The 16,915-nt window shown below is 45.7% G+C and overlaps 1 protein-coding gene across 1 annotated transcript in view; it reads left to right on the plus strand.

Moving 5' to 3' along the window:
- The window catches only part of PPP1R9A (protein phosphatase 1 regulatory subunit 9A), a 312,177-nt gene that overhangs the window by 178,230 nt on the left and 117,032 nt on the right, over positions 1–16,915 (plus strand). Inside the window, exon 4 of the mRNA XM_089687140.1 lies at positions 8,537–8,657. Coding sequence (XP_089543266.1) covers positions 8,537–8,657 — 121 coding nt within the window. The remainder of the gene's footprint in view (positions 1–8,536; positions 8,658–16,915) is intronic.

The raw sequence follows: 16,915 nt of genomic DNA on the forward strand, positions 1-16,915 counted from the left end.
ATCATGCTTTGCTGGGTTTTTTGCCTTCCTCTGGATCAACTGTGGGTGTAGGATTATAACTTTTTTTTAACAGTTGAACTGCATGGACTTTTGTTTTTTCTCAGTCAGACTAACTATGTAAGTATCGAATTTATTTTCACTTTGATTGAATTTTTGTCCAAGAAAAAGAGAAGGCCCAAAAAGATCTCTTTTTACTGCTGAATGTTATGTTCAGCTCAGAGCCCAGAGTCAGAGAATGCGGTGTGTGTTCCTGTGCGATTCACATGCGGCTCTGTGCGGTACGATTTCAATCCCATTCATTTTGAATAGGCTAAAATCACACCGCGCCAAAAGTAATGCAAGGAGAAGAATGTCACCAGTACATCGAGGGTCTCCAGTGTGGGTCCAAATCTTTGATAACGGATCACATAGTTACATCAAGAGAAACGTTTTGGAGCCTCGCAGGACCCCTTCATCAGTGACCCCTTCATCAGTGAAGGGGTCCTATGAGGCTTCAATACGTTGCTCTTGCTGTAACTATGTGATCGCTTTTTAAAGTTTTAGATCCACACTGGAGACCCTCGGTGTACTGGTGACATCCTTCCCCTTGGATCTCTCTGTTCCAGGCGATGGTCACTGCAGCACCCGCTTATATACACAGCCACCTCTTAGCGCAGGAACGTGTGCGTTGAGATTGCATGCACTACTTTTTACAATGCACTGTACAAAAGTACCATGCGATCTGGTGTGGGTAAATGCCTTGCGTTTGCGACCTGCATTTGGGATCTCGTTACATTTTTATTGACATATTTTGGATCGCAGAAGCAGTGCGTTTTCCATGTGGGTTAACACGGGAAAATGTCACCAACACACCGAGGATCACCAATATGGGTCCAAAAGTTTTAATGAATGATCACATAGTTACAGCAAGGCAACGTTTCGGAGTCTCGCAGGACCCCTTCATCAGGCATGTGAAGGGGTCCTGCGAGACTCCGAAACATTGCCTTGCTGTAACTATGTGATCGTTCATTAAAACATTTGGACCCATATTGGTGATCCTCAGTGTGCTGGTGACATTCTCCCTTGCTGATTCTGTTCGGTTCCAGCCGATGGTCGTTGCAGCGCCCACTTATACAAACAGCCATTTCTAATGCAGGAACGTGTGCGTTTGGATTGTACACTTGTATTCCATGTGGGTTAAATCGCACAGGAACGCACAGCGTTGTAATCGGTCCAGGTCCATACACAACAGCGTGAATAGTCCGCCATCTTTATCTGGCGGGCGGTAGTGATGGTGGTTAGAGAACACAAGGGGCAGTTATGGTTTGCTGGTGATGTCAGTATATAATGGACCACTGGATACCTGCCGGTATGACCTTGAGCTCCCGTCCATGGGTCTGCCTGGCCTGAGGTGCCAGTGCATCGATCATACGCTCCGAAAAGTAAAGGATTTGCTGGTCTAGTGTTCTTCCCTACAGCTCCGTCTACTCCATCCCTGCTCTGCATAGCATTATTATGGCGTCTTATTACAAGCTGTGTATAAAGCCTGACACTGACCTCTGCTGGCCAGCTAGACGGGTGTGCACTTTATGGCCAAACGTGTGTGAACAGCCCTCCAAATGATTGCGTTCAGGTGTTTCCAGTGAACGGTGCTGTTAAACTATATGTAAACCCTCCCCTAAAACAACTAAAAGCTAAAACAATCCATTCAGTTTAAAATAGAAATGAAAGGCAAAATAATGGTGTATGGACAGGGTTTTTTTTTCCAGCGGGAACGCAGGGGAGCACAGTTCCGGCACCCCCAGCACTGAATGTATGGCAAGAGGTGGGAGGTGTGTGCTGGAGGGTCTATTGTTCTTAGCTGCTGAGGGTTTATTGCCACTGGGGGATCTATTGTCGCTGGAGGGGTCTGTTGTTGCTGGTGGGGGATCTATTGTTGATAGGAGGTCAATTGTTGATCTAAGGTATCTACTGTTGAGGGGGGGTCTATTGTTGTTGGCTGCTGGAGGGGGGTCTCTTGATGCTGGCTTCTGGGAAATCTATTGTTGCTGGCAGGGGTCAATTGTTGATCTAAGGTATCTACTGTTGTTGGGGTGGATCTATTGTTACTCGGTGGTCTATTGTTGCTCTGAGGGATCTATTGTTGATGACTTCAGGGGGTCTATTTTACAGATTGTCTTGTTTTTATTAACAAATTCCATACAAATTACTTAGCACCACAAAATTATACTTTGATCTGTATTCTCTAAAAGGGGTGGTACTGGGAGATGGGTAGGGGGCAGAGACAAGTGGTGACTTGTAAAGGGGGGGGGGGGGTACCTGCACTTATTATCCAAGAAAAGGACCTGTGTATAGGTGTAAAAACCTTTCTCCCCTTTTTATAAGTGATCTCATAATTTCTGTTCTCAGCTGTATAAGGAACTCATAGAGCTGGGGGTGGGGAAACAACTGTACACCGATCTTCCCAGTGAATGGCTGTGCAGGGGGGGAGGGGGTACCAGCACCAGTCTGATCAATGGAGAAGAAGGAGAAGAACAGGTTCAGTTCTCAGCACTAGAAAACTGACCACACTGCACTGTGCTCTCATGTTTAGTGCAGTGCCACCTTAATAACATCATGGGCCCCTGGGCAAAGTAATGTACTGGGGCCTCTACCATCCTGCATCAAGTGTCCCCATCACTGGGGCCCCTACCATCCTTCATCAGGTTCCCCCATCACACTGTCCCCATTCATCAGGTTCCCCCATCACACTATCCCCATCCATCAAAGCCCCCCCCCCATCCATCAGGTGTCCCCATCACAGTCCCCATATCCATCAGGTGTCCCCGTCCATCACAGTCTCCCACCATTCATCAGGTGTCCCCATTCATCACAGTTCCCCCCCATTCATCAGGTGTCCCCATTCATTACAACCCCCTTCATCCATAAGGTGTCCCCATTCATTACAGCCCCCTTCATCCATAAGGTGTCCCCACTCATTACAGCCCCCTTCATCTATAAGGTGTCCCCATTCATTACAGCCCCCTTCATCCATAAGGTGTCCCCATTCATTACAGCCCCCTTCATCCATAAGGTGTCCCCATTCATTACAGCCCCCTTCATCCATAAGGTGTCTCCATTCATTACAGCCCCCTTCATCCACAAGGTGTCCCCATCCATTACAGCCCCCTTCATCCATAAGGTGTCCCCATCCATTACAGCCCCCTTCATCCATAAGGTGTCCCCATCCATTACAGCCCCCTTCATCCATAAGGTGTCCCCATCCATTACAGCCCCCTTCATCCATAAGGTGTCCCCATTCATTACAGCCCCCTTCATCCATAAGTTGTTCCCATTCATTACAGCCCCCTTCATCCATAAGGTGTCCCCATTCATTACAGCCCCCTTCATCCACAAGGTGTCCCCATCCATTACAGCCCCCTTCATCTATAAGGTGTCCCCATCCATAACAGCCCCCTTCATCCATAAGGTATCCCCATTCATTACAGCCCCCTTCATCCATAAGGTGTCCCCATCAGAGTTCTGCCCCCTATCTTTTCACTCACTCTGAGAAGGTGAGATCTCACTGAGGGGAGAAGAAAATGGAATCCTCTCTCCAGCATACGCCAGTAGCTAACAGGAGTGATGTTACAGTTACTCCTGTCAATGAAGAGAAGCAGAAGTGTCCAAATCACCACTGCAACCCACAACACAGCACCTGGGCCCCCCTTGTCCAGGCCCTAATTATAGGGCCCCCATGCACCTTGGGCTCCTGGGCAGTACCCAGGTGTTACCATTCGTTAGGACATCCTGGTCTAGTGTGGTCAGTTTTTAATAGGAAAGCAGAGGGACTGGCAGGAACACCAGGGATTTCACACAAAGGAAGCAATACAAAGAGAACAGGAGACATTTTCATACAAGTACATGGTACAGCAGGAACATATCAGGGATAGGAAATGTTGGGTTTACATGTGATTTAATGCTACAACACTAGGGTTGCTACAAAATCCCTTTCAAACCGGACACGGATGAATTACACAGGTTCTGAGGCTAATTTAATGCAGATAAGCCACTAAATTTAATTACCACCTTAATCAGCCACAGAACCTGTGTAATTCATATGTGTTCGGTTTGAAAGGGATGAGGTGGCAACCCTATTCAACACACAAATACATTTCAGACAGTTGTGCACTTCCAACCTTGTGACAACAAGACCTTTCCTGCTCCAGCATGACTATGACTCTACGCGCCAAGGCAGCTCTGTAAAGACATGGTTTGATCATTTTTGTGTGGAGCAACCTGAGTGGTCTACAGAGCGCTGACCTCAACCAGGGGCGGACTGACCATTTGGAAACTGCCCGAGGGCCCGGGGTCAGTAGGGGGCCCCATGAGATGCCCCTGGTACCTTTTTCATAGGCTTTTTTGAGTTTGGGCAAGGACACAGGGGCCCCATGATCCCCTATTGCCCGGGGGCCCCATGAGTTGTCAGTCCACCCCTGACCTCAACCCTACTAAACAGCTTTGAGATTAACTGATACAATGATTGCAAGATAGGCACAATATAGTTATAAAGGGATGGACGTGGTCAGCAACAATACTCAGGTAGGCTGTGGCGTCTAAATGATGCTCAATTGGTACTAAGGGGCCCAAAGTGTGCCAAGAAAATATCCCCCACACCATTACACCACCATCAGACTGAACCGTTGATACAAGGCAGGATGGATCCATTATTTCATGTTGTTTATGCAAAATTCTGAATCTACCATCTGAATGTCTGAAATCGAAACTGATCAGACCAGGCAACATTTTTCCAATCTTCTATTGTCCAATTGTGGTGAGCCTGTGCGAATTGTAGCCTCCGTTTCCTGGTCTTAGCTGACAGGAATGGTACCTGGTGTGGTCTTCTGCTGCAGTAGCCCATCTGCTTCAAGGATCGACGTGCTGTGCGTTCATAGATGGTATTCGGCATACCTTGATTATAACGAGTGGTTATTGGAGTTGCTGTTGCCTTTCTATCATCTTGAAGTCTACTCATTCTCCTCTGACCTCTGACATCAACAAGGCATATAAAACAAAACTAAATTTTGGAATCTACAGTAAATAGTGGTTGTTATGCTAACTTCATTTTTCACAAATACACTATTTTCTGTGGTACTGGTTGGGATCTCCTTATGGCTCTACAAAGTCTGCCACCAATGAGACATTGACCTCTCTCTTGGGTGGCAAATATTTCAAGAAGGTTGACTCTGGGAATGGAGGATGCATTTTTGATCTGAAGGTCTTTCTTGGAAATTGACTGGTGGAAAAAAGAGAAAAAGCCTGAAAGTTGGACACTAATGCAGCCACCACATTTAAAGACTGGAGAGGTGCTATACTTATTTTTTGTGTTTGTTTTTTTCTATTTTTTTTACCTATTTTTATTCTGTGTAGGCCTAAATAGTGATAGGCTTTATGTTCGAGTCGAAAGTAAGTTCGACTCGAACATTGACCGAACGTGTGTTCGCTGAACACATGAATGGTAAGGGCATTCGGTGGACTGAACACAATGCATTGCGCCCTGACAGTGCATTGTGATTCGCCAAAGCATTGCACCACAGGTCCGGTGCAAGGCTTTGGCCAATCACAGTGCATGATGATGTCACATCATGTGACTTCATCACAGTATTTAAGAACTGTCATCCTGGTGCAGTTGTAAGAGAGCCGGGAGCCAGCATCGAGTGCGGAGCGTGTTTTTTTTTCTTTGGGATGGCGGTGGCAGTGGGCATCGTGATTGACTTTGGATCTACTTCGAGGCACATTTTTTTTATTTGTGTTTTTATTAAAGGACTTGTCAAAGACTGTCTCCTTTCATTTTTACACTACACTTTTTTTTTGCTTTGTGAATGGGTAGCGGTACCCCCATTCACATGGGTGGGATCTGGGGGTACTGGGGATCTGGGGACCCCCTTGTTAAAGGGGGCTTCCAGATTCCGATAAGCCCACCACCCGCAGACCCTCACAACCACCGGCCAGGGTTGTGTGGAAGAGGCCCTTGTCCCCATCAACATGGGGGCAAGGTGCTTTGGGGGCATGTGGCCTGGTATGGTGTTTGGGGGAGCACTCACTCATCCCCACTTTCCTGACCTGCTGGGCTGCCTGCACGGATAAGGGTCTGGTATGGATTTTGGGTGGGACCCCCCACACCATTTTAAAAAAAAATTTGGCATGGGGGTTCCCCTCAAAATCAATACCATACCCGAAGGGCTTGGTGTGGATGGGGGGTGGACCCCACGCCGTTCTTTAAAAAAATTGTAATCGTCGAGCAATGCTGGCAATTCTTTTTACATTCAGCATTCAATGGGAACCTTGCTGACAGCTGACACATTAAAGAATGCTTTCACTACTACAATACCGCATAATGTACCTCATGCGGTATTTTAATAGCTGAGCGGTATCTTGCAGCATAGTGGGATGTGGTAAGATAACGCTCAGTAAATTTTCCCTGTTTGAAGTTCTCGGTCCAACTTTTGGTGGGTTTGAATGTTCGCCTGCGAATCGAACAGGGGGGTGTGCGGCCCATCACTAGTCCTAAACTAGGTTTGTACCCTTTTGTCTTCAGGTCTTCAGGACGGCAGTGACCATGAGCAGATTCTTGGCATTGAATATTCAATGGAGCATCCCAGCGGTGTAGCAATGATGAATATTTCTTTAATAGCCTCAATTCCCGAGAACAAGCTGCAGAAAGTGATATTTAATAAGGAACATTAGTCTGTAGTCTAGTTGTCCTCTCTGCAAAGGCCAGCGTTGTACCAGACAAAGATGTGACTTTACATACGCATTATCTGCTGTTGTTTACTAAATCTTCCTAAATCTCAAATATCATTTGTCCACCAGAATAGAGCTGAGAATTCAGAAATATGTTGCATCTTTGTTTTTTCAGTTTAGGTATGCTGTATTCATTTACAAGTTTTTTAAATGGTTACAATATTTTATGTCAGTGGGTTTTTTGCTAATAAATCAAGGTGATTTCAAAGGGCAATTTTTCAGCTTAGACGTGCGTCATGTGTTAACCAGTAAAATAGGAGCACATGACCAAGACCAATAAAGTGAAATTTTGTGAAGACCAGGAAAGACAGATACTTCTGAATCTCCAACCAAAATAGTTGTATATTAAAAAAAAAATATTTGGCTAGAGTTTTGGTCCATCAGTACTTCTGGGAAACCCTGCCAAAGCCTTCTGTGCCACCACTCATTTTGTGGATCAACCAGTCTTTGGTCGTGGTCTGTTCGTCTTTGTCCTTTAGCAACTCCATCACCATGGATGGTCTTCGTCTCTTGCCAGCACCTACTGCCAAGGTTTGTGAGTACTCTAGACACTGACCCAACCAGTATATAAAGCTTTTATTAGCCTTTATTAGCTTTGATAGACATGAAGCCAATCCATAAAGTCCATTTTTATAAATCATACTCCAATTTTTTTAGTCTGAACAGAACTTTCTAGCTATTCCACATATTCAAAGATAAATCCATATAAAACATATTTTATTCAAAACATATTTAAAAAGAAGGTTATATAAAATCCTTATTTCAATCTGCATATACATTCCATGATCAAATAAATATTGGTGTAAATTCTCTTTTCCTCACACTGTTTTAAAATTGCTTCCTTCCTCAGGGTATTGAAAATTTCAATTCAGTCCAATAAGCCAAAGTTGACACCACCAGCAAAGGATATAACATTGGTATCCAGGAGCTCCCTGGATGCCAGTGCTGGTGGTGTCAACTTTGACCTTTTGGACTTCAACCTAAAGTCTTATCCAGACTAAAGATTTTGGAACAGGCGGACTGACAACTCATGGGGCCCCCGGGCAATAGGGGATCATGGGGCCCCTGTGTCCTTGCCCAAACTGAAAAAACGCTATGAAAAAGGTACCCGGGGCATCTCATGGGGCCCCCTACTGACCCCGGGCCCTCGGGCAGTGCCCGAGTTTCCAAATGGTCAGTCCGCCCCTGTTTTGGAATGTATATACATTCCATAATCAAATAAATATTGGGTGCAAATTCTCTCCTCCTCAAACTGTTTCAAAATTGCTTTCTTCCTCAGGGGAATTGAGAATTTGTAGGAGAACTCCACATGATTATCAGTTAAAAACACCACCATTTTGGAGGATCAAAAAACTGTCCTTCTCAAGCGAACCCAGGATTATCACCTCAACAAAAATCTGTGAGCGCCAGCTCTCTACTATGATTAAAGCTGTTCAAGAAATAATTACTTCAGTGCCAGACCCAAAGGAGAAAACCCCAAAGTTAGGGAGAAGTCCAATAAGTCAAAGTTAACACCACCAGCAGAGGAATTTACACTGGCATCCAGGAGCTCAGGGGATGCTAGTGCTGGTGGTGTCAACTTTGACCTATTGGACTTCTACCTAAAGTCCCGTCCAGACTAAAAAATGTTTTCAGCTTTATTGAGGGATGTTGACATTCATGTAACGGGTGAAAACACTTGGAAGATTTATGAAAAACTATACTCTTTGCTTCATATTTTATTCTGGGATAATTAGATCGAATAATCACTGCTGTTACCCAATTGTTTTTCCAGATGAAGACGGACTTGGTGTTAGCATTATTGGAATGGGAGTTGGCGCTGACACAGGGCTGGAGAAACTTGGAATATTCGTTAAGACCGTCACAGAAGGAGGGGCCGCCCAAAGAGATGGACGGTAAGAAAGACACCTATTACTGAGCACAGATAACTTGCTTCTAAAGTGGAGGATTTCTCAATGAAAATGATTGACTCCCCTGTAATGCCAAAGCAGATAGGCAACGTCCAGATGGGGCAGCAGCAGTCTGATTACACATCTGAGCAAGAAGAAGTTGGAAAACTGCTGATATTAATAAGAAAACTCAACCCCCCCCCCCCCCGTCATACTTGAGTGCAGGGCTGGGACAAGGGCTGGCCAGGAGGGGTGGCTGCTCTGGGCTTGGTGGGGATTTGTGGGGTTGTGCTTGAAGGGTCGATTTGGGGTTATTGGGGGGGGGGGTATTTGTAGTAGGAGGGGGGATTTATTTTAGGAAGGGAGATTGGGGGGAAGGTTTTGTGCTAGTAGGGATGATTAGGGGGATTTGTGCTAGGAGGGGAAATTTGGAAGGAGCTAGGAGAGGGGATTTGTTCTAGAGGGGGTTTTGGAGAGGGAGAGGATTTGGGGAAGGGGGATTTGTACTGGAAGAATTTTGGCTTCCAAAGGGAAGTTATACTTAAGGAGTAAGTGTGAAGATTAGTGCTTGAATTGTTTTTGGGGGAGGGGAGGAGATTTTTGCTGACCTTGTCCCGGCACTACTTGAGTGTAAGCATTTTCAGGCAATTTTAGAGTGTTTTTTTGCGCATTTGTTCATGCTTTTTTAAGTTTGAGCGTTTTTGTTTTAACCATTGGAAAGCTAGTTACTAGGCGGAGGAGAGGCAAGAAATTACGTGAACAACGCACATTATGTGCACTTCCAGGTGCTCCCATTGAAGAGTGGCACAATGCTCAGGTGTGAACATGTACTGATGAATATTATTATTATTATACAGTATTTTTAAAGCGCCAATAGTTTGCTCAGCGCTGTACATTACAATGGGGGACAGAACAATAACAATAGAATACAATACAAAACATGAAGGGATCAAAGGCTCTGCTCTTTCGAGCTTACAATCTAGGAGGGAGGGGATGGTGGCACAGGAGGAGAAAGCTGTGGGGGATGGAGTGGTAGGAAGAGTGGAGGAGGTCGGCAAGTTAGCAGGGGATGGGGTAGGCTTCTCTGAAGAGATGGGTTTTCAGGGTGCGCCTAAAGGAGAGGAGAGTAGGTGATAATCTGATGGGTTGGGGCAGGGAGTTTCAGAGGATGGGTGACACCCTGGAGAAGTCCTGGAGGCGGGCATGGGAGGAGGAGACCAGGGAACTAGAGAGAAGGAGGTCTTGTGAGGAGCGGAGTGTGCGTGCTGGGCGGTACTTGGATATTAGGTCAGTGATGTAGTTCGGGGCAGTATGGTGGACAGCTTTGTACGTCAGTGTTAGGATTTTGAATTTGATCCGTTGCGCAATCGGAAGCCAGTGGAGGGATTGGCAGAGGGGGGTGGCGGAAACGGAGAGGTTGGAAAGGTGAATGAGTCTGGCTGCCGTATTCAGGATGGACTGAAGCGGGGATAGCCAGCGGCGAGGCAGGCCAGTGAGGAGGGAGTTGCAGTAGTCGAGTCGTGATATGATGAGGGAGTGGATGAGCTGTTTAGTGGTTTCTGGGGTTAGGAACGTGCGGATTTTGGCGATGTTGCGGAGGTGGAGTCTGCATGAGTTTGTTAAAGATTGGACATGAATATATTGAGAATCTTGATGCTGAATGAATGAACGCTTTGGGAAATGCGCTTAATATCTCTCATGTGTGAATGGGATCTCATGGTTCTTCCTAAGTGACCCTGTTTCTTACAGTTATGTTTATGAAATGGGATCCTGCACAGTGTTCAATGGGGTATGTGGGATTTGACACAAGTGTTGGATACTAGCCACAGTTGTAGATCCTGAAGAGTGCGAAGCTTAGGGTTTCTGCCCCCTGAACAGATACTGTATGTATAGCTAATTTTTTTACAGGCTGCCTTTGGTTTGACTTTTTTTCCAGTAGCAGGGCCTTCTAAATCGTAAATGGCATTTTTTACCTTTTTGGTTTGACAAACCAGAGCCCAAAACTGAGGCCTCATGTCTGATGTCTGGTACCCTGGCTGCTGCTTGGCACTGTAGGGAGATAGCCATCATTTTCAACCCAATGCAGAACCAGTGGCCCATCTCTCAGCACTGCCCTCTACTGGCAGCTGAGAAGAACTTCAACTGCAGCAAGAGAAGGTTGAAACAAACTTGTTGAGTCTACACTAAGAGGTCTATGTATAAAAGAATTGCTGTGCGATTGTTCCAGCATTCAAACAGCTGTTGCAAATATTCCCGGTAATGTGTCCACCTACAGGCTATAACGCAACATTTCCTGAAATATTTCATTCAGGATTTGAGTTCTGTTTATAGTTATGGGTCTGTAGCAGTTTTATAGACGGGGGCCCTTGTTTAGTCATTTTGATTACTACATAAACATCATCACATGCATTTTATTACCTTGCATTTATTGTGGGTCCAATTTCTGCCCAATTTCCTTTAGATTTACCTTCAACTATGTAGTGCAAGAGCCTGCCTATTTGCATACAATTGAAAGTGTTAGGTTTGCCCTCCTATTATATGGTTTTTGGTAAATTTAAAGAAAATTGTATAATGTATGGCCAGCCTTAAGGTGAGAGCATTGTGAACAGTGTGGTAACACGACCAGAAGGATATTGGCACAACATATTATTTTCACTGCAGAGCCATACAAAGCAGTGTGCAGGAGCTGACAGGGCAGAGATCTGTATTGTTTACATACAGGTCTCTCCCCTGTCGGTAATACTCGGACATCTCCGGGTGACGGTGGGGAATCCCCATCCTGGACCCTGTGATTGACAGTCGAGGCCCCTACCCGGAACTGCAAAATCACATATGTATATACGTGATTTTGCGCACCCGTGCCGCCCTGTATTAGTATTTCTGCTATAGGGCGACGCAGAAGCGGTTAATCGATGTTATTGTGTAACAATCACTGAATTTTAGTTCATATGATGTAGTTAAGCTAGCACGGTTAAATGACTAATATGACTATTTCATTTTTAGCCTCATTTGCCTAGGCCAGAAATCAGGAAGTAACTGAAAAAATTAAAAAAAAAAAAATTTTCAGCAAATGTGATGCATGTGATGTTTCCACCAGGTTAGATGCCAGGATGCCCCCCAGCACATTTATGGTTGAGTCCCCCTGGACCTCCAGTCCACTAGGGTGCCCATCTGTGCTCTTCATTGGTCCCTTTAAGGCTGTCTTTTCCTCATGCAGCCATGCCTTGTCACTTGTTTATTACATGCCAAAAGAGTGGAGAAACAGCCTCCAGTGGTGTAGGATAAAACGTAGTAATGCTTTAGTTTAAAAAATAGCGCTCGCATTAGCTTAAAAAATAATTTGCACATCTTAAAAAGCTACATGGATACCGCTAGTGTGTATAAAAACGTCACTTTGTTTCTGTGTTCACCCAAGCTCCACCCTACGCGTTACGTCACGGGTTACATGACTTAATCAGGGGACCAGGGGCGGACTGACAACTCATGGGGCCCCCAGGCAATAGGGGATCATGGGGCCCCTATGTCCTTGCCCAAACACAAAAAAGCCTATGAAAAAAGTACCAGGGGCATCTCATGGGGCCCCCTACTGACCCCAGGCCCTCGGGCAGTACCCGAGTTTCCAAATGGTCAGTCCGCCCCTGCAGGGGACCCTGGCATATGTGTGCACTTGATGTGAATGTGTGGCACTGAGAGCAAATGCACAAGTCTATGGACTATACATATATTTAATAAGGACATCCAATGAGCATTATATCACTATACATATAATTGATGTTATTGTGTAACAACCACGGATTTCTAGTTGATTTTATGTAATCAGGTTGGCAAGTTTAAATGACTATTATGAATATTTCATTTTGGCATAATTTGCCTAGGCCAGAAACCAGGAAGTAACTGAAGAAATGTAAAAAAAAAAAAGTTTACAAGTAAATATAATATACATACCTTCCTATCTATTTACTGATGCTAGCAGCTTCAGGATTAAAACTAGTCAGCGTTCACTGAAAGAGTTTGGTTCTGCCTTACTGAGCATTTAACCATTACAGTGCCAGGCTGGGGGGCACACTTCAAGGATATACTTTGGTAAATTCCCAGAGTTCAGCTTTAAGGTAGTGGAGTGAAGGTGACCAGAACCATGATTTTTTTAAGAAGACGATTTCACCCATCAACCCAAGACTTGATGCAGCCAGTACACATTGTAGCTGTCTGTGCCTTATAAAGCTTTGAAAATAAAGGGAGGCCCAGAGTAAAAGAAGAAAAAACACGAACGAAGGGGTTAAAGGGTTTGGGAGATGAGAGTCCTATTAGTTTGTAGGAAAGCATGATGGGGGGTTCTAAGTGGTGTTTTCAGGTGGGAGCGGGTGGGGCCACAGGGGGTGGTCAGACATTGTGTCTCAGGGGGTCTTCAGTCCGGAGGAAGATTAGCCAGAAAAAACTTCCCTCCCACCCACCCATTGTTTACTGGCTTATTATGGTTGTGGTTGTGATGGTTGGTGCAGACGGGCAGCCAGTGGGGTGCAAGGTCCTCGTAGGTTACTGTGGGCACAAAAAAAGTACTTTGTAGGGACCCGGCTGAGGTACGGCTACAAGTTGTTCTGATGGTGCTATCTGCAGTGGTTGTCTCCGAGATACTGGTGTTGCGGCTGGAGACCTATTTTAAGTAGGACGCAGGTATTTTCTTTCCTTGATGCCTACTAGGACCTTGAAGCTCCAGTTATTTTCAAATGTTATTTATTGATTGTTGTAATAAAAGGCTGTTTTGACCATTAACTCCGGCTTCTTGTTTGAGTTGTTACTTACTGGAAAAGGGGGGAGGTAATGGTCAGAGGGGACCAGGCAGGGGTGTATTTACCGCAAGGCAAACAAGGCGTTTGCATAGGGCGGCATTTTTCAGGGGGGAGCAGCATTTTTCAGGGCAGCAGTGCCATCCCCTGAAAGAAGGAAAGGAAGAAGGGACACACTCAGCACGGGGACCAGGTGGGATCTGAGAGAGGCTGCGGGCTGCTTGATGGTGTATGCAGAGCCTGAATCTTGTTCCCGGGGATGTCCGGAGCTGTGAATCTGAGTGTCTTATCTCTTGTCGGGTTGGGAAGGTGGGGTTTGCCAGTGTATGGGGGGCGGTGGTAGTGGAAGGCTCTCTCGGGTGGGGTGGGGTGTTGTTGGTCAATGTTAGGCTTTCTTCGTGGGAGAGGGTGGTGTTGGTCAGTGTCAGGATCTCTCCATTGCGGAGGGGAGCCAATTTTTGTGTTGCCTAGGGCAGCACAAAACCTAAATACACCACTGGGACCGGGGACAAGCCATCTTTAGTCCCCTGGTCAAGATAATAAATAAAATGATAACTTTACAGTCACACAGGCCTAAGAATTAGGTAAAAGTCATATTTTCCGCGGTTACCAGCTAACTCTTTGTTGTAGGTCAGATGAACTGGGCGCTTTTGCTGGTGATTACCAGTAGCTAGTGTAACTGTCATACTGGATCCAGCATTTGATTCTGCCTCAGATATAGATAACAGAACTTTAAAGCTCAGCTTCAACTTCGTGGGTTTTATAGTACAATTCTAACTAAATACCGCTGAGATACAGATAGCTGAACTGTTTAACCCGTAGTCATTCTGTTCAGCTAGATTTATGATTTAGACACTTCTGCCAAACTAGTCAGGATGGTGACCCCGGTATAACTGGGGCTTTGTAGCTTCCTGTGTCACCTGTTTGTTCATTGGACTGTGAGTGAGCGTTGTCACCTTGTTATGATCTTCACAGTGTTCCTCCACTTCTCCTTTAAAGCTGAATTCAAGGGCAGATAAAATCCTCCCTTGCAGTGGGGCTTCCCCGGGGTTACATGCTCATTTATATCTAGGGGAATTATTATTATTATACAGGATTTATATAGCGCCAACAGTTTGCACAGTGCTTTACACAATGGAAAAGGCAGTTTTACTTGCCTGATTCTATGCTGCTAGACCAGTGCAAACAGCCTCTTCTTTCTTACACTTTGGTGTTCAAAAGTCCTCTAATATCTGCAGGTACAATGCAGGGCCCGTAGCACTGCTTTTGATGTGAGGAAACTGAGAGGCAGTCCACTTGCAGATTGGAGAGTAGACAAAATCATAACTGACGGAACGCGTAGGGGTCAGAGCTTGATGCCGTCAGGAGTTCTGGATAGATGGAGTGTTGCATCTTGGTGCTGATCTCACAGCTCAGGAGGAGTGTTGCAGTTACTGATTACATGCTTGTTGATTGTTTATTTAATGTGAGTATATTGTTGTGAAAGACACATCATTTTTAGGCACATCATTTGACTTTTTTCAGTCCCTGTGCAACAGACCTCAGACCAGGGGAGGAGGAAGCAGCACAAGGAGTCATTCAGTTAGGCCCCATTCACATCTCAGCATAGCAGGAACTTTAGTTCCCACATTTATTTGAATGGGCTGCCTTACACATGACAAACGTCCCAAAGAAGCTCTAAATTGTATTTTTTTTTGGAGTGGAGCATGGCACGTTTTTTCCCACTCATTGTGTGGCAAACTCGCACCTACTACCCACGCTTAGGTGCCAACAGCCGTGGAGGGAAAGTTGAAATTTCAGCAATACTTGCAATGGATTCATTATATCATTTAAAAATGGCTGAGCTAAAGCATGTTTTTATACACTTGTAGGGCTCGTTCACACATGCCTTGGCCTCTGAAGAGTGATCTGCGATCAGATCGCTATTCAGAGAGCATTTGACAGGCAGTGGGGAAGCGTTGTATGGCCTTCTCACTGCCTGCTTGAACGCCTTGATCCAGTGGTGTAACTAGAACCTTCATGACCCCGGCACAAGAAGCCATTAAGGGCCCAGCCTTACCCCTGGCCAGCACCCTTCCCTACAAGCCCGATGGCAGAACTTTGTGACCCTGGTAGTTCAACAACTGGTGTCAGTGTTTTTTTATTTTTTTGTTATTTAATTATTTTTTATCAATTTTTTTACAACATTTTTAAAAATTATTTTTTACAAATTTTTTAGGATCCCCATCAGGGGGCTTTGGTGAAATGTCAGCGGTATCAGAGGTCTAAACAGACCTCTGATGTTCCAATTTTCAGACACAGAAAGGAGATTGAGTACACAGTCCTCAACCTCCATCTTTGCAGCCTCAGCTGCACTGAATGCCTCAGTTATGAATGAACAGAGTCAGTGATCGGTACAGATCACTGACTCTATACATTAAGACAAAGAAGGGGTCGGTAAATGAAACATTTACCGACCCCTTCCCCAGGGGCGGACTGACCATTTGGAAACTCGGGCAGTGCCCGAGGGCCCGGGGTAAGTAGGGGGCCCCATGAGATGCCCCTGGTACCTTTTTCATAGGCTTTTTTGAGTTTGGGCAAGGACACAAGGGCCCCATGATCCCCTATTGCCCGGGGGCCCCATGAGTTGTCAGTCCACCCCTGCCCTTCATCCTGACAGCATCCCCTACAGGGGGAGCTACAGGGAACGAGACAAGGGCCAAGAAAGAGCACAGACGGGCCGGGAAAGAGCACGGGGGGCCAGAGAACACACAGGCAGGCAGCAGAAAGCAGCAGGATAGGAGGAGTGGCAGCTGCATACAGAGGCCGCGATCTCTCCATTTTCTTCCTGCAGCCACTGAACGCCTGCAGGAGGGAGAGGAGGAGAAGCAGGCATTCAGCAACTGCAGGAGGAAAATAGAGAGATTGGTTTCTCTGTAGGCAGCCGACCTGCTGCTCCTCCTATCCAGGTGTATGCAGCATGGAGCTGGATTTCAATTGCGACCCCTGTCTTGATCATTGCAGGCGCTTGCGGAATGGCCCCATTCACTTGAATGGGTTGCGTTCAGTGGATGCTACGCCCACCAAAAGTGTCAGGGGGTACAGTTCCTGCTGTGGGCTTGAAGCAAAGCATCATTGCCATGGCACTGCTCTGAAGCTAAAGGGGAAGCAGTAAAAATGTGGCTCAACCATGGGATGTTACCGCTTCTCAACCGCTAGTGTGAAGGAGCCCTTGAGGTAAGGCAAGGTGGTCGTTTCAAGTTCCAAATCCCTCAATGGCTCCATCCCGCTCCCTCCTCTTCAACATTTCATAATAAATCCAGGAAAAGATCCCTCTACCGACCAATGGTTTTCAATAAATAGACTGCACACATCATCGGATATAATTAAAACACGACATGGTACATTTACACACAACAAAATACTCTGAAGAAACACTTTAAACCTAATTGATTTTAATACCATTTGCCCACAATATTGAATTGTTTATTCCAAACCTGT

This window comes from Staurois parvus, unplaced genomic scaffold, assembly GCF_062004578.1.
Source record: "Staurois parvus isolate SC_StPar_1 unplaced genomic scaffold, SC_StPar_1.0 ptg000418l, whole genome shotgun sequence".
In the NCBI taxonomy this organism is placed as follows: Eukaryota; Metazoa; Chordata; class Amphibia; order Anura; family Ranidae; genus Staurois; species Staurois parvus.